The sequence below is a fragment of the Parambassis ranga genome, chromosome 7 (genome assembly GCF_900634625.1).
Source record: "Parambassis ranga chromosome 7, fParRan2.1, whole genome shotgun sequence".
In the NCBI taxonomy this organism is placed as follows: Eukaryota; Metazoa; Chordata; class Actinopteri; family Ambassidae; genus Parambassis; species Parambassis ranga.
This window is the reverse complement of record NC_041028.1, coordinates 17639298-17662641: the sequence shown is the minus strand read 5'-3', so window position 1 is coordinate 17662641 and position 23344 is coordinate 17639298. Positions and strand designations below refer to the sequence as shown.

General features: G+C 43.7%; 1 protein-coding gene across 4 annotated transcripts; it reads left to right on the top strand.

The window, feature by feature from the left end:
• The first annotated feature begins 1663 nt into the window (after window positions 1–1663).
• Window positions 1664–21449, top strand: snphb (syntaphilin b). Of its 4 annotated transcripts, none has more exons than XM_028410280.1 (6): window positions 1664–1792; window positions 9145–9276; window positions 13560–13739; window positions 14209–14316; window positions 14797–14946; window positions 15028–21449. In XM_028410280.1, the coding sequence occupies exons 2-6, from the start codon at window positions 9227–9229 to the stop codon at window positions 16946–16948; spliced, it is 2409 nt and encodes an 802-aa protein (XP_028266081.1). In that variant the 5' UTR covers window positions 1664–1792; window positions 9145–9226; the 3' UTR covers window positions 16949–21449. The 4 variants fall into 4 exon arrangements, with proteins under 4 accessions (XP_028266081.1, XP_028266084.1, XP_028266082.1 ...); XM_028410281.1 differs by lacking the exon at window positions 1664–1792 and adding an exon at window positions 1797–1905; XM_028410283.1 differs by lacking the exon at window positions 13560–13739.
• The last annotated feature ends 1895 nt before the right edge of the window (window positions 21450–23344 follow it).

The following is a 23344-nucleotide window of genomic DNA, read 5'->3' as shown; positions in this document are numbered from 1 at the left end:
AGGCAAAGACATGATAATGTCCCCACATTCTGCTCTGCAGGCAGCTTTGGGATGACACACACCGTGACAGTGACTGTGGCTGTAAACATGACTGTGGTTTTGTTCTAACAACCATGCAGCAACAGTGGATGGGTGTTACTCTGACCACATGCAGCGATTGTGGGTGCAGTGGTGTGTATTGGTAACCCATCTGTTACAGTGCTAAATATTTGATATGCCAATTAGAGGAGATCAACAGCAGCAGATGATAAATGATGATTTTCATGTTATGAATGATTTAACATTATTTATGAGTCAGATGTTTCTGCTAAAAGTACAGGATGTAACCACATGGAGAAAGTGATGATATACTGGCCTCTGCTGTTGAAGGTTGGGTATTACACTCACTGGAACTGATGATATATAAGTCATAAAATACACTATTTATCTTTTAATTACAACACCAAGACTTCATATTGACTCACTGCTTAGAGGTTAATGTTTGTGTCTGTTGTGTTTTTATTGTTAATTTAAAGGCAAAAAATGTCAAATATAAACTGTTAACTTGTAGCTACACCACTAGGTGGCAGTAGAGAATGTTGTTCAGGAATCTGCGAGGCAAACTGGAAATTCAGAGGAAGCAGAGTGCAGAATGAACATTCATGGAGCCACAGCAAAGAGCATGAATACATTGTTAAGTGACAGATTTTATTTTTCATTTTTATTTTTAATCCATATTAACAAACACTCTGGAGTTGAATGGTTACTGCAGCAGGCCGGATTCAACCCTAGGCCATTTGCAATTTTCTCAACTGCATTATAATAAGAGCACTTCATGGTCATATTTATATTATTCTGTCCTCTGCAATGTATGATGTTTGCTGCATATTTGTTCTCCTCTCGCCCTCTCCTTCATCCTCTCTGTCCTGTCTACCTCTTCTCTACCCTCCTCCTCTACCCGGCTGACTGTCAGCAGATAGAATATTTACAAACCTTTGGGGGTAGAATTGTTTTTCTTTCATTTATTCATTTCATTCATGACATCTCTACAGCACTAGCATCCACAATAACATGAAATATGATGAATTAAGACACAATATATTATGATACAATATGATAATGATACAAAGCTAAGTTACACACAACATGACATGACATGATGACAGAAAAAAAAATCATTCAGTCATTCTGACTTCTGAGATTCTGAGAAGATTAAAGTCAGAATGACTTTTTTTCTGTCATGACATTTTTTTCAGTGGATTTTTTTAGGATTAAACTTCATCAATAAATCATTTTTAATATATACATTTTTATGTCAATGTTGTGTTGAATAAATATTGAGCCCCTGCCCCCTTAAGAATACAAAATGATTTAAAGTGAAAGGACATTAAAGCCCATCTTCAGGAGCTGTTGTGGGCTGTGGTAAACCTGCACGCAACATGTTGAGAGAAGTGTTTCCCTTTAAAAAAGGAAAAAAATCCGACGTAACGTGACGCACATGCTTCCGCTCATGTACCCTTGTGCCTCTCCGCGTCTCCTCCTCGCGCGGCAGCCATCCAGCGCGCACCTCCTGCGTAGTACTCCCCTCCCGGCCCAGCTCTCTCCCTCCCTCCCTCCCTCCCCCCATGCTCTCCCTCTTTGCCTCTCTCTCTCTCTCTCTCTCCTCCCCGGGCGTGTGAGCCAGGATCGCCGCTCCATCAGGCGGAGCTCTCGGCGAAGAAGCGCAGGGGATAAACAATGAAAATAGAAGCGATGGAACCGTGAGAGGTGTCACGACGCTGCTGGAAAGGTGGAGGGGGAGGTGGGGGCACAGGTAAGTGAGGCTGTTTACTGGAATCATCAGAGAGAAAGGTGTCCGCGGCAGAGCTGTCATTGTGCGGAAGATGCGCCTGTGCAGAGTACACCAGTGAGAAATAACACATGAATGTGAGTAGCCGTGCGTGGAATGACAGAGTGAGTGGAACTCTGCGTCCACTCCAGGGCTCGGGCTATTTCCTGACGTGCCTGTTTATTTTTGATGATGGAGGAAAAGCTGCGCAATGCGCTCCGGCAGATGTTTGCGCGCCTTGTGCGCCCGTGTCTGAGCGTTTGTTTGGGGGCCTGTTTGCGTCAGATACACGCCGCTCATTAGCGTCACAACACGCTAGGTATTTTTTTAAGCACTAGCACTTTTTTTGACAGCCTTTATGACTGTGCGCATAAAGAAGCAGCTCAGACATCAGACCTAAAAAGTAAGTGTCATCCATGTTTGCAGTAGTCGTGACGGGCTCCCTGCGCTGCAGTTTGACCTTGCAGCATTTCTGTTTTCACCTGGCAGATGACACAGATGAGGCACAGCTTCAATATGATGCCTTATGACTGTAAATCCCATAAAAGCTTAATCCAGTTTCCACCTGCAGGGTTAGCTCCAGTATCATTCATTCATTGAATTAACTCTTCAGGATAAAAAAAAGCCTTACTTTGTTAATGTTAGGATGGAGGATGGAGCTCTGTTAGGAGTCAAAGGCTGAGTTAGGATGGAGAATTAGTCGCTTTGATCCTCCTGCATAACCTTGACACAAATGCACATTGACATCAGGTGCAAGATTTGTAATCTCCAATCTCTCTTTGTTCCAAAAAAATATTAAAAACAATGATGCATTTATGCAACACATACAGGCAGATGTGCTTTATTGAATGGGAGAACTGGTTCACGGCCTTTCAGTTGTAGCAGTTTGTACTTGTTTTCTTCTTTTGTTTTCTGCTTGGTTTGCATGATTTGTGGTTGTTTCAAATGGGTATGTAGACGTGAGTGTTTTTAGCCTGTGATGGACTGGTGACCTGCACTGCAGGATGAAGCAGGTTAATGGATGATAGATGGATGGATGTCAGAGTTTTGCCTCTATTTGTAGTCTTTTAAGACTCATTTTGTCCTGCTTTTTGGTTGCATTGCACCTTTTTGTAGTTGTTTTTTTTGTCTCATGGTAGATGTTTTGAATCTGTGTGTCAGTTTTGTGATGTTGTGAAACTTTTGTTCTGCATCTACAGTATTTGTTATAGTATTGCATATCTTTGTGTTCAGTTTGTTGCCTTGCTTTTTAGCTAAATTGCATCATTTTGTTTTTTTTGTTTTTCAGCTTATTTGTCCAGGTTTTTCTTGTCGTTTTGAGTCTCCTTTTTCATTGTGACCATCTTGGTCAGTTGTTTTCCACCGTTTGTAGTCATGTTGTGTGTTCATTTAGTGGTTTTAAGTCTATGTTGTCTGTAATATGTGATCTCGTTGCATGTTTGTAATCACATCATAGTTGTTCTGTTTTCTTGACATCAGTGATTTCAAACAGACGCTCTTGCCCAAGGGCCCCTGCATATGAACCTTCACTTATTTATGATCACACACACACACACACACACACACATACACACAGTGTAGTGTAGCCTGAAACACTGCAGACACACACAGCTCCGTGTTGGTTACTGTCCTTTGGTACATGACACTTGTCCTTTGCAGCATGGCCATCTTGTCAGCAGCAGGCTCCTTCCTCCATCCTGTTCCTCACTCTGTTCTCAGCCAATGGCAGCTCTCCTTCTGCTCACGTTCCACACAAGTAGCGGACCGACCGTCGCCATGGTGACATAGCAGTCGTTGTAACAGCATGGTGTTTGCTCAGATGCACTCACGGTGGGGTAATCTGTGTTTCTGCCTTTTTTCCTCCCCTTGTAATCATAACCACAAGTAGAAGTTATTATTCCTTATGAGTGTAGCACTGCAGCAGTGGTCTCACTGGAACATATGCACCACTTCTTATCAGCTATTTCTGCAAAATACTGTGATGCTTTTTGATGCCCTTTGCATGCAGATCATTTAGAGGCCTCCTGGACTGTTTGTTGTATCACACCAGTGTGTAGGACGTGCTGGCTTCTAGAAGTGACGGTTTAAGTGATATTTGGGTTCTCCTGTGGTCATGCTTTGGCTTGATATGAGTCATAGCAGTGGCACATGTAGCAAATACTGCACAGCTATGGAAGATGTCTGCTTATAGAGCTAATTATGTTTGTCTGCAGTATAATGCCGAGCACTTAGCAGCATAAGCTCTGAAATGGAATCCAAACAACAACAACAATTTCAAACTATTAGTTCAGGATAAAAGCTGGGTACACCCTGGACAGTCTATTAGGAGACAGAATATTAGTGATGTCTTTATTTTTCTAGTATGTTTGCTACATAATAAGGACAGTATTCCAGTATATTTAACACAGAACACTGGATAGTAGTCCTCCTCCTGAATGAAACCTGATGCAGAGAGAGATGAATGAGTGTAGTTTTCAGTCTCCTCCCACACGCTCTTAATGTGAGTGTTATTGATTTCCTGTTTTTATCATGGAATCAATATATCAATCAAAGATTATGCTCTTTGCTTGTGTTGCCTTTGTTCACACAGACTATTAAAGCATGATCGTTTAGGCTGCAGCACTCAGTCCCTGCTCTCTGCTCACTAATGACAAACCCCTGGTGTATTGGGTATTTTGAGCATTTGACCTGATTAAGAGTACATAGTTGCTCAGAAGTGCTTTTTACCACAAAGCCAAATGAGAGCTAAATCTTGTTTATGTCCACTGAGAGTATGATGTAAAAACTTGATGTTCAGTTTTAGTAAAACATTCTGTTCTTTTTTCACATTTTTTTCCTCTCTTATGTTGATTGCTGTGAATTTATTGCCATGCTCTGATGGAGCTTAGCTAAGCTAAACTGCGTACAGTCTGTATGCACTGCAGCAGCAGCGTGACTCTGCAGGATTGGCCTGTGAAACCTAAAAGTCACTGCTTTAGCTCTGTACTGAGGAGGGTGTATGCGTAAACTCGTTCTTTTTGCCTCTCATTCTTTGAGCACATTCATAAAGTGACTGAGGAAGCGTTGTCTTTGTGTTGCTGTTCAGTCGGCTCATTCTGGTTTCCATTAGAAGCGACTGATGGTGACTGAAGTCATCAGGCGACACCACAGTGTCATGCATTGCATGTGAACCGCAGTTAGATTGGCTCAGAGTGTGTATTTTTGTGCTTTAGCCTGAGAGGGGTCATCCCATGCAAACACAACCTGCATGCATCACTCATACTAATAGGATTAGCACTGCTTTGCCTGACATTTGCATGCCAGCCACAGGTGGGTCCCAGGACAAGTGAAGCAGTTGTAACTTGTCAGATCACTGAGTTTTTGCAAAGCCACAACAAATGCATTAGTTTAATTGTTCATCTAAGTTATATTTGTGTGCACCAGGGAGGCTCCAAGGAGAACTGGATACTGCACACATCTGTTGCCGAGCATCAATGAGGGCAACCATTGGACTTCTAAAGTGGTTTTGAAGCTCACTATGGACTCTGTTGTCTCTCTTGACAGGAATAATGCAATGTAATTTTAATTGTATTTAGCCTATATTACTATAAAATATTATTTGTTCAGTGAAACAACAGAAATGCTTAGAGGACCACACAGGTTCACTGCACTGATGGCTGTACAGCTCTAATGTGCCTGTGCAGCTGCTTGATATGAGATTTTGACCTCACAAACTGCACAGTCACGACCACACATTGTGTAGCAGAGGGAAAAAAAAGACGTTGCCGGCTCCAATCATTCACTTCAAAGAGCCGGTTCTAAGAGCCGCTTCGTTCACGACTGGCATAGGCTGTGGCGGTGTGAGACACACGGCTCCAGGTTTGAAGGAGTTTTGGCCGCTAGTCAGCAAATGTGTATGTAGACAATTGTAGCAGACAGTAGCGTTCGTCAGACTGCATGGGGACCCTGAGCAGGGTCTCCAAAAACTCCACAGTGTGGCCTTAACAGCACTCAAAGGGAGGTCATTTAGCCACAAAATGTTTGATATAGATCAGAGGACTCCCACATGTTCCTTCTTTAGCATTGTGCACAGGGGGTGAACCTGGCTACAGCTAGCACACAAACATGTTTATCAACCAGTCCTTCTTTGCCATGTTTTCATCAGCCAAAATGACAGTCTGAGTATTTATAGCTATATCTACAGCACCTCACAGCATTGCTGACTGTGCAGTCTATCCAGCTAAGAGAATGAATCATCACCGTGTCACACAGACTTGGCCTGGGAGAGCTGCAGCGCTGCATTAAAGCCACATTATGTATTATTGACATTCGGATTAAAGCTTTTCCACTCGTGGAGTTTGGGACACTGTGTACAGGAACAAAGATGGAGGTCCAAAAATTAACCTTTTCACCAAAGGCTGACTTTAATTATGTCACACTTCCACACTGCAACTTAGCTGTGATTTACAATTCACATTATAAACAATCACAGCTGTCACAAACTGCTGCTTCTGCCGTTGTTCAGCAGCGAAACGTGTGTGTGTGTGCATGCGATATGCGCTGCATGCTGCAGTGGAAGAGCCGTATGAGGACTCTACACACGTTCCTTCAAGTAGCCACCTCTGGAACATGAAGAGGTTTCTCTGTTCTCTGGGGTATGTAACAAGCACTACAATTTATTTATTTTACAGCAAGGGGACATCACAGAAAAGTAACAACAGAATTAACCGGCATGAGTAAGATTACGCCGGTTAGAAGGTCTAGATGTCGGTTTCGATATATTTTCGGGTGTGGTTGACCCCATTGCTAAGTGTGATGCATTGTTTAGGAGATGTGATTGGTTGACAGAAATAACACGAGAATACATTTCTAATAATAGAATGGCATAGAATGGACAGTGACATGAAGCCTTGTAGTCTCAAGTGATGATGTGATCATCAACACAAATGGCTTGTAATTCAATCTATATGATATTAACGTGGGACTGCTTGCTCAGCTGTCATCAGCTTTCTGTGATTGTTGTATTCAGCATACATAAAGATACTTTACAGCCCTGCTAGTTAGGCATGTTCCGCTGCAGTCATAGGTTTTCAACAAGTGTGGCCTTTGGCATTTCAGTTATGGAAGCAATGAGTGCTGACAGCCACTGGTCACTTAGGTACATAATGACCCATGATGTCACTGATCACTGCACCCTGACTCAGCACAACACAGCTTCACACACTCCCGCTCAGTAAGCGCTGCTCGCTCATTAGTGTGCTAAAACCTAGAGGGCTTTGGATCACACACACATGTAGTGTTAAGTTTGTGTTGTAGATTAATGGCAGTGACTCAGTGTTGAAGAGCCGCAGGGTGTCTAACAGCTGTAAGCTTCAGTTTGCCTGGATTTTTTTTTTGGATGGGATCCAAAATCTGTACGAGTCACATCACACACGTTCCCATGAACGCACAGCCTACACACACACACACACCTCTTCTCCTTCACACTCTGTCTGACCTATGGGGTGCAAGTCGTGAGTTGCACTTTTGCTGCACCTCTTTATTGTCTCTTTACTTCCACTGTGTTTCGTCGAACACACACTGAGTCAGTGTCGAGTTTTGTTGTTGTTTTTCAAGAGGCTCCACCGCTACACAACATTTGTCGCAAATCAGTCAAGGTGACATCATGCTTGCACTGCAAGGACACACTGTCTTTGACAAGAGAAACTGCAGTGTCTGCTGTGCTGCACACTGCCCGGTGTGTGTGTGTGTTGAGATTATGGTGCTCTATCAAACATCCTGCTTCATCTGCTTCTCCCCTGTTACACATCTTGTACCTTTTCCTCCTCTTGCTGTCATCTGATGGGTTCCTCCTCATCCTCCTTGTCCTCCTCATCCTCTTCTTCCCTCTGTTCTGTGTTGTACCTGCTCTGTGTTTCCTTCTCGTCAGTGCAGAAGCAGCTGCTCACGTGTCCACCTCTCTTAGGCTGGTGTTACATAAGGAGCCTAACCTAATAAATCCTGCATGATGTGCTCTGATGTACTTTGATCTGTGGTGACAGGAGCCAGAGCAGGGGAGAACACGCTGCCTTCCCGGGCCCACGCGTCACACCGTGTGCAGTCGATATGAAGTTACTGTTGAGTGTCATAGATACACAAGATAAAGATTTCATGGCTTTGCATTTGGGAAAGATTAATATATTACTCTTTCGGAGGACATTAAATTACTCTTGAGCAAAGACAACTTTCTTGATTGAAGGTAGAATGTGTCTTTAATTCCTTAAAAGTCCCCTGCTGGTTCTGATAGCAGTAATTTGTTGTGTAGCTGCAGAGCAGTCAGGGCGTCCATGCAGGGGGATCATTGATGGATGTGATGATGACACAAAGCTACAGTGAATCAGAAATGGTTTGAGGAACACAACGGACAAAACTGCTGACTTGGCCTACAAATTTCCCAGATCTCAATACAGTGAAGCATCTGTGTGACACCTTACGGGACTTAAAGGATCTGCTGCTAACTCTTTGGTGCCAGATACCCCAGCCACCTTCAGGGGTCTAGTGGAGTGAAGGGGATGCATGCCACAATGTCAGGCATAGATGTCGGCATAGCACTACATATATACACACAGATAAACTGCAGTGAGGATTTGAAATGTGCTCTGGTATAGATGAAGTTATACAACCGATTAATCCATAGTATCAGTAGGATTTGAATGGATATCCTTGATGCAGCAGCTTCCACCCATCCTTGTTGACTGACTGTAGTGGGAGAGAAACACAGCACACAGAAGTCTTTGGTGTGTGAAGCATGGCTTATGGCACACTTGCAGAGTGTGTGTGTGATGTATTATTAATGAGAATAATCCTCCTCTTCTCCCTGCTACCTTTGCCTCTCAGCCCGCTGCTTGCTGCATAGCAGCATGTTATTCCTGCATGTATCTTTGGATTAAGATTCACCATATGTTTACTTTTTAGCTTCATTTTAGCTGTGCTGGAAAAAAAAACCCTGACCGGTCGCAGCTGACAGACATGACTGTGCAGCACACAGCTGCCTGAATACATCTGTCTGTGAATACAGATGCAGATTCCACTCCCTCCTGCCTGCGCTGTTTGGCCTGAGATGAGAGAGATGAGGAGGAGAGGTGATTGGTTAGTCCTCTCACATGGCAGGGAGCTGATTGGCTGTTGATGTCCTGTTTGTGCCAGCTAAGTGTCAGCTTGAGTCAGCAGCAGCTGCAGGCACGCTGAGGCATCCAGAAGGGCAGTCAGCAAATCTCTAACTTGTTTTACTGTGTCATACTAATGTGTGTGTGTATGCGTGCGTGTGTACGTGTGTGCAGCTGATGAACACTCTTCTTTCTGTGGTATATTTCCTGCAGGCTCCAGGCTCTCAGTGTCAGGCTGAGGATCACAGAGAGGAACTAAGGACAGAAGAAACGTGGCAGGAGGTCACCTGGCTCCATGTCTGCCCCTGCTCCAGCCAATCGGAGGTCTGCGTCGGGCTCTCGCCGGTAGGTAGCCAATAATGAAAGCTAATGCTAAGCTACAAAACAGCATCATCATGTGCAGTGCTAACAACACGTTTAATTCTATTGTTGTGGTCTTATTCAGCCATTTTTTAGCATTATGTAAAATATCCAAGTACTTGGTAGCATCATAGAATAAAACATCTCTTCATAGACCTTCTTTTGACTTGACTTAAGGAAAAGGGAACTAGACAAGCTAAAACACTCATGATCTGAGGAGTTTTTGGGGGCTTCCTGCAGCACTCTGAGCCTCGTTTAGCCCCTGGCTCATCTCATGGGTCATACAAAGGTCGTTTTGTGGGGTCACAGCCCTTTCGGATGGAGCCTTGGGATCTTAACTACTGTGGGGAAGATCATAATTTTGCAAATTTTGTTGCTAATATGTAAAGGACATGAAGTTTTGTGTGTCAGTGTTGTGCACAATGAAAGTCAGCAACACAGTGCTATGCTACATGTGTTGAGTACTGTAAACAATACTATGTACCATATTTTCCGGACTATAGGTCACACCGGAGTATACGTCGCACCAGCCAAAAAATGCGTAATGAAGAAGGAAAACCATAGATAAGTCACTGCGGACTAGGGATGTCCCGATCAGGTTTTTTTGCCCTCGAGTCCGAGTCTGAGTCATTTGATTTTGAGTATCTGCCAATACCGAGTCCCGATCCGATACTTTCTATAAAGGCACTCGTTGCGGCAGAACCCGTGTGTGTGTTTGTGTGTGTGTAGCCACAATAGGAGATTTCACACACGCAGCACATCAAGATCTCGAACCCAGGACCTGTCGCACCAAAAGCAGCTGTCATACCCCTGCGCTACAAGACACAGAGCCACCCTGCACAGAAAGCGTCAACTTTGACAGCCCTAATAAATATATATCCGAGTCCTGATCGGGAGGTAATGTCCGATTCCGATCGAGTCTGAAATCACGTAATCGGGCCCGATTTCCGATCGCGTGATCGGATCGGGACATCCCTACTGCGGACTATTAGTCCCACCATCGGGCCAGCGTAAATCACTACGTTTTTAGCATAACGTTACCTCTTGAATTCCTCTTAACTTAAGTGGTGCGGCTGCAGGGCATTAAGAGTGAGACACACGCATTTCAATAAGTCCTCACACAGAGAAATGATCAGCTTCACTGCACAGAAATTCCTATAAATATCCTGTATATGAGTAAAAGGCAGACTACTGTGCGCTATAGCTGTCTGGAATTAGCAACCTGTCGGCCTATCGACTCAGCTGCCTGTGCTCGGAATGCAAAGTGTGGACAAGCTGAGGTGGAAGAGAACCGCCAGGAGAGGGACAGAACAGCTGCCATTATATTTGTAATGGGACGTCAGGACACAAGGCTAACTAATTGTATATTTTTTCATATATAAGTCGCACCTGAGTATAAGTCGCATACCCAGCCAAAGGATGAAAAAAAATGCGACTTATAGTCCGGAAAATACAGTAATGATGCACATAGCATCTTCTGTTTTATTGTCATTAAAAAATATATATATATATGTATGTATATATAGATATATAGAGAGAGGCTTACCTACATATTACTATAACCGATAATATTGATCAGGTTCTTATCAATAAATCTTTCAGCTTCCCAGATGTTTCCTTTTATTTCCACAGCTGCAGCCATGCAGCAAGTGTATTAATGCAATGTTTATTTTTTCCTGCAGTGCCATCCTCAACATGCTGTAGCAGAGCTTTAGAAGAGTGTGTGCTCCCCTTCTGTGTGTGTGTGTGTGTGTGTGTGTGTCTTTTAACTGCTTTTTTTTCTAATTCTACCTGCTGATTCAAGAACTCTTTGGTGCATCAGTACTCTCACAGCTAATCAGGCAATGCTATCGGTTGATATGTTCCATCCTGCTGTCCTTTTTAAACAGGGGCCAGGCTGTTTGTTAGGTGTAGTGCTCTTACTGGTGCGGTGACGTGTGTAGCCACAGGTGGATCAATCTGTTGCTGTGGTGTCCTCCTCCTCCTCCTCTTCCTCCTCTCTCATCTCTCCTCCTCAGATTCAACCCTCTGAAGGCGCTGCAGCCCAAACGCCGCTTGCAGCAAATATTGGCATCCTCGCCGGTGCCGGTGCCCAAGCCGGCGTCGGGCACGTCGGTGTCGGCTGCACCGGCTGCACCTGCAGCCACAGCGCCGGTGGCCATCCCTGTGCCCGCGCCACCTGCGTGAGACACATTTGGGTTACAGTCTCAGAGAGCATGCTCTAGCTGTAGCTTCAGCTGTAGCTCTGATGTGCACTGTAGCCACTAAAATTCAATTAAGGAAGTGAAATGACCAACAGGGACACACGGGCCACTTAAGGCACCTATCAGTGATGATGACCTGTAATGTTCCCTAAGTTATGTTGGAAAAGTGAAAGCACAATTGCTTCATTTATTGGCCTTAAAATGGAACATGCATCCGAATTTTAAGTCCACATTTAGCAAAAGTAACCTGAGTAACAGGGCACATCAAGTACCTGTGTTACCTCAGAGCCTTCTAACACTTGGCACTACTTCCTAGTGTTGTGTACTTGTGTACTGTTTCTCATAGCAGGAAGTGTTCTTTAGCGGCTACATGCACAATAGAAATAGCACCCGCTGTGGAATATACTGTGATCACCACCAGTGATCACTGGTTCACCACAGCAGCTCAGTCAGCTGCTACCTGTGAGACACCGGCATTGCCTGAAATCAGAATGTGCTTTTGACCCTAAACTTTAAATATGCTTTCATGCAATCAACACCTGACGTCTGAAAAACGTTCACCTGCACCAGCCCGCCAGCCACAAGGCACTGTTTGACTTCTTCCCCCCTCTCTAGGCTCACTGCTTCGGCTGCTCCCCTCCGTTTATGTCTTGGCTTTTGTCACATATTGATCTTCAAAAAAAAAAAATGAGTAGTCAATATCTGGCCTCCCCACATACTGGATCACACAAGACACGTAAACTCAGAACACTATAGCACTATTAAAATAAAGATATAATTTTTATATGGTGAAGTCAAATTCGCCTTTAAGTGACACATGTGCTACATCACATCAACAACCTTTGACCTTCAGTGCTGTGGTGTGCAGTTAGCGTCTCCTCTGTGTGAATCCATCATGGCTGCTCCGATTGACCTTGCTTCTCCCCTCCTCACTCTGTGAAGGCCAGTGATTGGGCATGAAGCATGTCCTTTCATTGAACAGGTTATGATTGGTTAAAGGCCAGTCCAAATCTTATATTATTTATTGAAGAGTCTTATCCTTGACAGTAGTTGCCCATCACAGACCACCCTTCCTTGTCCTGACTCTTTCTGACCTGTCCTGTAATATGTAGCTCTGTTTTCCTAGCAGGATTGTAGCAATGGCCGAAAAGGTGAAAATGTTTGTTGGTTTTGTTTGTGTTTAATGTTATAATTTAGATGATAAATAGTGTGGCTTTACATGGTTTATACTGGGATTTCTGCAAAGGTTTACATAGTACTGGTTTAGTTGACTAGCTTAGCATAAAAAAAACGGTCTAGCTAGCTAAACTTTGAAACAACAGATGTAAACTAAAGGAAGACGTCAATGTATAAATAAAAAACACTAGTTTTTCTGTTAAAAATCTTGGTGGTGAGGTAGCTTGTTTACCTTTCCTTCAGTCTTCAAGCTAAGCTATGCTAATCCTACTTCCAGTTTTATTTTCAATGGACTGAAATCAAATTGATGAAAAAAACGTGGTAAATGATGTGTTAACTATTTTTTAAACTATTTTCTGTTCAAAATTATCATGTGGATATTGTTTTTGTAAAAATGTATGCAGAGGTATAGCTACAATATTTCAGCAAGAATGTCAGCGTTCCAAAAACTCTCCCTGGCTTTATGCTAGGCTAAGTTATGCTATGTCCTGGCTATTGTTTGGTGTTTATATCAGATTATTAAGATTTAAAGGGAGTTGTACTCACTGTAAGGGGCTGCAGAGACTGCTTTGCAGAGTGTTAGCTTATGTTTCTTGCCAGTAAAGGCCTTGTAGCTGGAAAATGTTTTCTATAGATGTTCCATATGGAAAGCCAAGGAGAGCAGCCTGACCCATTAAAGCAGGGCTTTTAGATAGCCACCTCTCAGGGGCCACTTTTGGAGTTTGATTGCTTGTTGTTGTCAGCATCCACGGCGCCTGCAGCTCAACCTCCTAACTATTTTCACAGTATTGCGTGCACACACACACACACAACCCTAGCATGCACATTGTTATCATTCAGGTGTTGGACCGTGTGATTTAACAACCCTCTTGTCTCTTGCCTGGTCAGGTTTGACTACTGCAGGTTCATAGAGCTAGACTACGTTCCCATGGAGACAGGCTATATGGTGTCGATGCGCCCGACTAAAGGCTACGCATCCACCAAGTCGCCGACTAAAGGATACGCTTCAACCAAATCTCCGGAACGCCACAGCCGCTCTACAAACTCTCCCTCCACCCCTCGATCCCGGTCTGTCCAGAGTCCCCCTTATTCTATTCCTCCCGGCCGTTGTTGATGATTCAAAGCATGGGAATGACTAGAGCCTCTGCACTGATGTGAATGTTTCATGATGTCAAAGTGGGAAACATCCTTGAGAAGCTTGTTTCCATCATCATCATGTGTAGTCTGACGTAGTACTGAACTCCCCTCCCACATTTTCAGTTTGTTTTTATGCACCCTTGTGACAATTGTTTATTCCTCAGATTTCCCAGAGGAGTGTGTGTGTGTGTGTCCTTGTTTCTGAGCAGGCAGACCTGCTGTGTCCTCTGTGTACACAGTGTCTGTGTTACATGTCAGCATGTTGGATTGATGTCAGCTCCATTTGTGGCTTGACATACCTCCACCGCTCACTCAGCGTCTGCAGTGTCTGTGGTTTCATGGTGTTACACTGCAGCTACAGGTTCGGCTTATTAATATGTCTCCTCTCGCTTTGGACCAGGCGGCCGCCAGCCACGCCCAGTAATAGAGATCCCTATGGCAACGCCTCCCTTAGCAGCGGAAGCAACTCAGGCTCCTGCAAAGGAAGCGACTGCAGCCCCACCAAAGGGTGAGGAACCACACACTGCACGGCCTCCCCTGTGGTGGACAGGTCTCTCCTCCAGATGCAAGTCAGAATGATGAGATTAAAGTTACCATTTTATAATTTATAGAGGCAGGACTCAGGATTGTTAGATTTTACCCCTGAAAAACACTGAAATTAGGATTGTGGGAAAAAAGACTGTTTGACTGTCTGAGACTTTTTAAATTGAGATTATGAAATTACAGATAGAATCACTGATCATTAAATTGGCATTCTGACTGGGATTACAGGTGGAATTCTGAGATTAAAGCCAGAATTATTAGATTAAACTCAGAGATTATGTTAGAATATTTGAGAAAAAGCATTCTGTGATTTATATCATCATTCTGAGAGTTGACAAATTAGCAAGTTAACAAATAGTGTAGGTTCGATTTTGGTACTTCACAGTCACTGTCTAGCCCACAAAACATACAGAAATGGCTGAAGAAACCATTTTTTGTGTCCTAGACGTCACCAGAAATACACATCATGTACAGACAACCATGGAATCCGGCCACCACCGCCCGAGCAGTACCTCACACCCCTACAGCAGAAGGAGGTGTGCATCCGACACCTGCGAGCCAAGCTGAAAGAAACCATCACCACGCTGCAAGACAGGTGAGAAGCTAAAACCGGATGAGATTACCCACAATGCCTGGAAAGTCTTCACCATTCTAACCCGTTCTCCTTTCTCCTCAGGGACACAGAGATAGATGATCTAAGAGGCCAGCTTTACAGGATGCAGGAGGACTGGGTTGAGGAGGAGTGTCACCGTGTGGAGGCTCAGCTGGCCCTGAAGGAAGCGCGCCAGGAGATCCAGCAGCTCAAGCAGGCCGTGGACACCGTTCGTGCCAGGCTCAGCGACGCCGGAGGACTCAGCGGGGATGTCGGGGTCCAGAAGTACTTCCAGGATATCAACACTCAAAACCACAAGCTGGAGAACCTTTTGCTCAGCATGGAGCTGGCACAAGCAGGACTAGCAAAGGAAGGGGAAGCCATGCAAGGTTGTCGGACCCGTGTTGGCGGTTCAGCACCGGCATCCGTTTCAGGAGAAAGTCCCGGGGGAATACCCAAACTGACAGTAGGAGGGAGGGAGTCTTGCTCCTGCGATGGTTCTCCAGCACGGTCTCTGACTCGGAGCTCGACTTACACAAAGCTCAGCGATCAGGCGCTGGCGGACCGGAATGGAAACGGGGCGGACTTTCCTTGTCTGTCAGGTGACGGCACCCAGGACAGTGGCTTTGTTTGTTGCGGGGAAAGCAGCATCCCCAGCCGGGCTGATCTGCTCCTGGAGGCCGCCTTCCTCTCTGAGGAAACGGCTTCGTTACTGAACTCCTACACACAGACCTTCTCCCACACTTTGCCTCATTCTCTACCGAACTCTCTGCCTCACACCTTCTCCCATACCTTACCTCACTCTTTCCCTCACAATATGTCCCACTCTGTGCCACACTCGATGCCGCACTCCTCCACCTATGAGAAGCTGTGCACAGGTGAGCGGTTGGCGCCCTTTCGTTGCGGTCTGAGTGGAATGAGCTGCATGAGCCACCCCTGCCTGTCCCACCACCACTTGTACCTGCACCCCTTAAGGGAGACGGGCATTCAGACTGAAAGCTGCCCCATCCCCGCAACAGCGGGGTACCCTTCTGATCTGGATACTATCGCAGAGCAACGCACTTTCCGCTCCCAGGCCTGCAGCCCCACCTCCACCTGGATGTCTGATGAGGGAGAGGAGGAGCTGGAATCCATTACGACCACAACTTCAGTAACAACAGCAACGGTTATGAGCACAGCCACAGAGCCGATCCCTGTCTCCAAAACACCATTGGTCCCTCCTATACCGCGGTCTGCCACTGTGGCCTGTTCCATGGAAAGTCCTCTCTGTGGTGGGGAGGAGGAGGAGGAAAAACAGGAGAAAGAGAGGAGAGAAAAGGAATTTCCTGCAGCAGAGGAGCACACGGTAGTGCAGGAGGCGGCCTCAGCCGGGGGAGAGGAAGTGGAAAACCATGCTGCTGTGGGCCAAGAAACAAACGCAGAGCTATCAGAAGGGACCCAGGGTGAGTTCAGGTTTGGCGGTTGCTGTTCAGAAGGCAGGGACATTGGGACAACACTTGGAAACCTCAGAGTGGAGGACAGGCAGCTAGAAGTGGGTCTTTCAGCAGGACCCGCTCAGACAGAGACTCCTGAGGAAAGTCCGGATCACCTTGGAATAACACCGGGTGTACCCCAACCTCAGACATCCCAGCCAACAAGATCTACTTCCCATGAGGAGATAGCGGGTGTCATAGTGGTGGAGGTGCATGACGAGGAGGACGATGATGATAAAGAGCAGGCTGCCACGGGAGGTGCTGCAGCGGAGAACGATCCATCTGGCTCTGGAACGATTCAGAAGAGTTACTGGAGTCGTCACTTCCTAGTTGATCTGCTAGCCGTGGCCATTCCTGTGGTGCCAACGGTGGCGTGGCTCTGCCGTGGCCCGATCCGGAATGGGCAGCCTATGTACCACATAGGGTCGCTGCTGAGAGGCTGTTGCACTGTGGCACTGCACTCGCTGCGCAGAGGTGGGGGGTTGAGGCACTACCCCGCAGGCGGGGGAGACATGGGCGGATCGCAAATATAAGAGAAACATCTTGGAAGATGCCAGGTGCATGAAAAGAAGATGAAGAACTGCCCTAATGTGCTCATCAAGGATAAAGTTAGAAGGGGGTAAAAGGACCCAGATATCTTGACTGTAAACTCTGTTCTTTGTGGTCCTGCTCCTTAATGTCTCTCCACCCGGTGGTCCTTGCTGTCTGCCCACACTACTGACTGAATGAGCTGAAATGAATGATCTATGCTTGTTTGACGATGATTGTTTATTTAGTTAATCGCAGGGAAAATGTGATGATTTATCATGTTCAAATAATCACATGTTGATGAGTGTGTATATGAAATACAGTGTATGTACATGTATAGCCTAGTTAACGACAAATTTCTCTCTCATTTGACAACAGTTGACGGAAGGGAAAATCCAGACTCATTCAGAAGCGTACTTAAGCTAACATCCTAAGAAACACACCTTACACCCCCAGCTTTTAGAGGGCAGATCAGCTGTGTTATTTCAGGTAGACGGTGTGCAGACAAAGCCAGATTTGAACCTTAGAACATGACAATGGAAGCACAAAAGATGCATTCTTTGAAGTACATTCTGGTAAGTCGCGATATCTAATGTAGCAGGTATGAAACACACTCTGATTGGAGGTCAAGAAATGATTCTTGACCTCCAATCAGAGTGTGTGAAAGTTGAGAATGTTTCTTCCCTGCCTGGTGACCAAGCTGCTGTTCTGTCCGCTGACTGAGTGGTTCCTGGCATGTCAGAATTTTTCCTTCCAGCTGTAGGTATAGCAGCATATTAGCTTAGCTTAGCTTAGCATAAAACCTGGAAGAATCGTGATGCAAATTACCCAACATCTGGAACATCCTCTCATAAATGTTTTGTCAACCACCAGAGATCCAGTTTTGACTCTTCTTCATGGGTCACATGTGCGTAGGAACCACAGATGCAGTCACCTGCTGTCACCTTTATGCCTGTAAGGATCCATCTGTTTCTGGCCCGAAACTCATATTTTAGCTCATATTCTTTTTTCTGCCAGAGTTTTGCTCAGCAACCAAGAACCAAACTGGTTCTCTGTAAGTTAAAAAAAACTCTTACCTGTGCAACAGGACCTTAAAGTAACACGATGTCTGTACACAAACACGGATGTTGATTGTCAGCCACAATCAGATCTGGAACTATTTCTTAAAAGTCCTCTACAGGACTGTCTGTTCTGCTTTGGTTCCTCTTTATTCCTGGGTTTCAGAGAAAATATCCAACAACAACTAGAAAAATGGTATCATGATCAAAGTCTTTGTTTGTAGATGCTCACTGGCTCAGTGTGACACCTCGATGTAGACCTGGATGAAGTGAGTTGTGCTCAGTCTGTGATCTGTACTGTATATTTCTGCTAAACTCTTCCTGCTCTTTTTGATGTAGACTTTATCTGTCACTCTGGTAGTGTGTACTTCAGCTCCACCGTACAAAGAGTTAGTCAGTCACTGCGAATAAATCAGCTTCATTTGTTGGATCGACCACTTGTTAGACATGTTAGCCGACTGTAAAATATCTTCATTTTCTTTGTGTGGATGTGTGCTTTAGGAGAGGAGACTATTATGAAAGTGGCATTACTAATATGTATGTGTAATCAGTGAGTCATGGAAGGATTACCAAACAGGCCCCTGGGACAGAATATTTGTTTTAAAGGGACCAATTGACTGATAGGAAGTGACCACAAATAAACAGGAAAGGATATGAAAGATGTAATGACACGAAGCAGCCACCAGGTGGCAACAAAGAGGCACAAAACAGACAGAAGAGGTGATAGGACCACAAAGAGACAGAAATGGATCACAATGAAATGCAGTGGCTACAAAGAGACACAAGATGACCACCATAAAATGAAAACAAGATGACCACAAAGTGACATAAGAAGACCTGAAAGAGACACAATATGACCACAATTAATGCAAAGGAGACACAAGATGACTACAAAGAGACACATCATATCCACAAACGGACACAAGACTACCTCTAAGGAACAGATATACACAACAGTGAAATACAAAATGACATAAAGACAAACAAAATATTTGCTAAAATAAACAATACCCATAAGATTCAAAGTGACTACAAAGAAACAATATGACGACAAAGAGACACAAGAGGACCTGTAACAGACAGATTTGATGCATGACTACACAGTGACACTTGTTGACTACAAAGCGGTGCAAACTGACTACATAGACACAAGAGGATAACCACAAACATACACAAAATGACGTCAATGAGACACAACGTGACCACAGAGACACAACATGATGGCAAAGAGACACATGAGGACCTCTGAGAGACCACATTAGATGCCACCAAGAAATATAATATATATAATATATAATAGAAACAATATGACCACAAAGAGACACAACATGACTACAAAACAACAACAAAATGACTACAAAGACACATAAAGTCAAAGAAAGGTAAATGGAGACATAGCTGCTTTCATGTTGTACGTCTTTGTTTTCAGAATGTTTAGTTCTGTACCAGGGCCCTGAAGTCGTACAATCTTTCCATGAAGCAACTGTAGAATAAAAATGTCTGTCAGTGACCCCACAGATTGGAAAAAACACTACGACCCAACCAGCATAATAATCTCACAACATCTGAATTGTAGAACAAATACACAAGTTTCTATTGGGTTGACATATTTTGCACTATTGTTCACTTTATGAAGCAATTACTTGAAGTTTCGATTGTATATGTATTCAAAAGAAAGTTGTAGGTATGTTCAGTGAGTACTGCCTGATTGTTTGGTTGCTCATCATGTTAAAAGCAATGTAAAATAATCCCAGATAGACCCTTAAACATACCATGACTATTATTATTATTATTATTATTATTATTATTATTATTATTATTTCTTCCGTCCTTGAGCTTTCTGTTGATGTAGTGGACCTGTCATTGACAATCATGTCTGTTATCAGTGAATGAATGCTTTATGATGAGTTGTGCTCCCTGACTGTGTAATCACCAGATTAAAGCAGATTAGGAGGCAAAAAACTATGTACTAGAAGCCATATACTGTAATCCTGTGAAGGGAGCAGGTGTGAGAGTGTGGGGGCGGCCTCCTCCTCCTCCTCTGATATTAATGTGTAATGATGATACTTATATGAATGGCTGCCGTCAGCGTCCACATAGTGATGCTGTAAAGAAGGCTTGCTGTGGGAAATGGCAATTATTAATCCTATTAATTTACCTCTGCACATCACACACACACACATACATGTGGTCATGTACAGTATGTTAGTATATGATGGGTTTATGATGGGCAAGTCATGTCCTGATGAAGTGATATATCACAAAAAGAATTTGTATTCATCCTGTGCTTGTAATACACGGGTTGTATATGAGTTATTATCATTTTGGCACAGGTCACTGCCTGTCAAGTCAGAAAAGATAGAGATAGAAGCTGTGTCCTAATTGAGAAGTCTTTATAATGCCTAAGATCACACAGTTTTAATGAGATGCTCTGCTCTGTGGAAGACTTTCTGTTTATAGTAATGCACTGCTCCTGTCACTAGGCAACCTGCAGCTGATATAAACATCTTTACCATTAGAGGTCAATCATTGAAGTTATTGTTGTATACAGAAGCCACCTGAGGTTGCTATAAATGTGCCCTTTAAAGAGCGCAGCATCTAAACTGGGACATAGAAAGACATTAAAGTCAAAAAAAGTTACAATCCTGCCTTTCAAATCAAGGATTTTTTTTTCACCCCCCCCCCCCCCCCCCCCCCCCCCCCCATTTCTTTTCCATATGCCGTTAACAGATCATGTACACAAGTTAGCATTTTTGATTGTGCACATTGTTTGAAGCAAGATAGCCACATTAATTAGTTTAATTTCGTTTTTGTGCCTGTATGTTTGCTGGTGTTTCTAACAATGTTTAGAGAGGCCTGTATTATGTTATGTGATAGCTGTCACTCTGAGGACGTGTCATGTGACACGCCTGTGTCGGATTCTGTCAACGCTTCAGTCCTTCTATTAAAAGTCTGATGAAATCTTTACTATATAAACCTATATGATGCCAAGAATAGTGTCTCACACTGTCTCTGCAGCTGTGAAATCCTTTCTATTTCCCATCATACACCTGGACTTCCTGCTGTAACGAGTCAGTGTAGAGTACGTGGTGGTGACTGAGTATATCCTTAGACACACATATGATGCTGGATGTGTCCTGTGGAGGGTGTTTGGCTTCTTTATTTACTGGAATGTGTATCGTCATTCAACACTATACTCCCTGTCTGACTGTGCGTGTGTGTATGTGTGTTCCCAGCCTATGTAATGATAATTAATGTATACAGAGGTCCATCCTTAACACTGCGGACATTTAATGCCATGTATCATTAACATCATGTAAATGGACTATTTCAATGGCAATAGTAATTGTGTACAGTAATGCCATCACTAGGCTGACATCTCCCATCATCACACTGTATAAAGAAAGACCAAAAAAGTCCCTATATTAAACAGCATGGAGGAAACATGGCTTCATCTGTGTGTACGTGTCTGCATTTTGTTTCTCTGGATGTGTATCAGGGCTTCATTTGACCTGGCACCGCTCACTTTGGGACAGGAGCCTATTTAATTTGTGTCAATATGAAAATTATAAGTAATTAAATGTTTGTCTAATGTTGACTGCTAATATTTCATGGTTACAAACAGAAGTAACAGGACCAATCAGCGTAACAGCTAAAGACACTGTGTATTTTTCACCTTACATACGCAGAGATTCAATTTTTTGAAGTTCATTAATTAAAGAAAATTATTTCGCTACACACTGTTCCAGTATATATGTATATACATAAATATGTTACAGACAGAGGTGCTGCTGCTGTATAGCAGGTGAGTAGGATCACTGCCTGGGCACTCGGGTCAGTCAGGGGCCTCCAGCTACGTCTATGGTAAGTTACATACAAGTTGTTGTATGTTGGAAGTGTTTGAATCCTGTTTATATTGAATCCGTATAGAGGTAGATTGTCCCTTCAGGGTTTCCGTAATGTTGTGGTACTTATGCTTCCAGGTTCTCTGTATGTGGTGTAACACGAGTGATTAAAGAAGGAAGCGGTTCGGCTGTGGCAACTTTCTGTCTCCTGTCTCGTTTATAGATTTTTAGCTTCACAGTTTAAAAGGAACCAACATGCTCGGTTACACTACTTTATTATTATTTACCGGCTGTTGCTAGGTTGTGTTTTTTTCCTCATATACCATGTCTTATTGTCTGTTTCATGTCAGGTCTTCAGGTTGAGGATCAAATGCTGCCCCCCAGTGTTTGGACTTTCGAACTGGCACTAAAAAGCTGTCCTGCTGAGCCAGAGGAGCATGTTTCCATGGTGAGGGGATGATTTACATTCATTTTCTGACTTTTATGAATGAGTTCAGAAACAAAACCTTTACCTGACTCTGGGACAGATGCTCAGGGAATGTAAGTTAAAGTTAAAATAGACTGCATGGACTTTAATGTAACCCTACAAATCTAGGGTCTTATTCTGGACCTACAACTGTGCCTTAAAGAATTCTAATGATGGTGGAGCTCTGTCACGACAAATTGAGGCGGCGACTGTCAGTTACATGCAAAATATGAAAAACAATAAGATTTACATGGATCTTCATGTACAGGAAGAATATTATCCATATAATGACGAGTATGGATGATAATATGGAAAATGAAACTATTACAGTCTATACTGTATGCACTGCAGCACAGAGTAACATCATGTGACATCAGGTGACCAGAACAGCACTCTCTTAATGCTTGCACTGAATGAAATGCTGTATATATACATATGTACATAATCTGTGTGAAGTCTTTGTTGGTGTTGGTGTCAGTTCAGTATAAGTCATTAGACAGATTTATTACATCAAAAATAACAGACTGAATGAAATGTTTGTTAGTTTAGACACATGTAAAGTCAATGGGCAGGTGAGGGGTTAGCACTAACTCATAACCACTAACAGAACATATGACATGTTGTTCAATAACACATGAAAAGTAACAACTTAGAAGAATATGAGAATATTCAGCACACAAAGTTTCACTTTACAGACTCTTGTTACTGCAAAGGGTGTAAGTCCAGTACCTTAAATGTAATTAAATGTAATGTAATGTAATAATGCTTATGTGAAAAGAATTTAAGTTTTATTTTTTTATTTATTTCATTAATCTGCTAATATGTACAATTATACGATACTTTCTCAGCTTGTAGACTTAATGTTCATATGCTGTGTTTTCAGTGTGAGTTCAGACTCCAGCTGTTGAGGACTTATCAGACCTGCCCTCTGACCCCACCACACTGCTGCTGTCCAAAAGCACAGCATCAAGATCCAGCTCCTCAGGTACAGCATGCAAACCACAAGAGGGCATCAAGCCTCTCTGTTCACTC

What these genes read in the sequence shown, in the direction of transcription:
- snphb (XM_028410280.1), top strand. Translation starts at nt 9,227, where the DNA reads ATGTCTGCCCCTGCTCCAGCCAATCGGAGGTCTGCGTCGGGCTCTCGC. An exon ending in GACTGCAGCCCCACCAAAGG is followed by an intron (nt 14,317 to 14,796) that starts GTGAGGAACCAC and finishes TTTGTGTCCTAG; the next exon opens with ACGTCACCAGAAATACACAT. An exon ending in ATCACCACGCTGCAAGACAG is followed by an intron (nt 14,947 to 15,027) that starts GTGAGAAGCTAA and finishes CTTTCTCCTCAG; the next exon opens with GGACACAGAGATAGATGATC.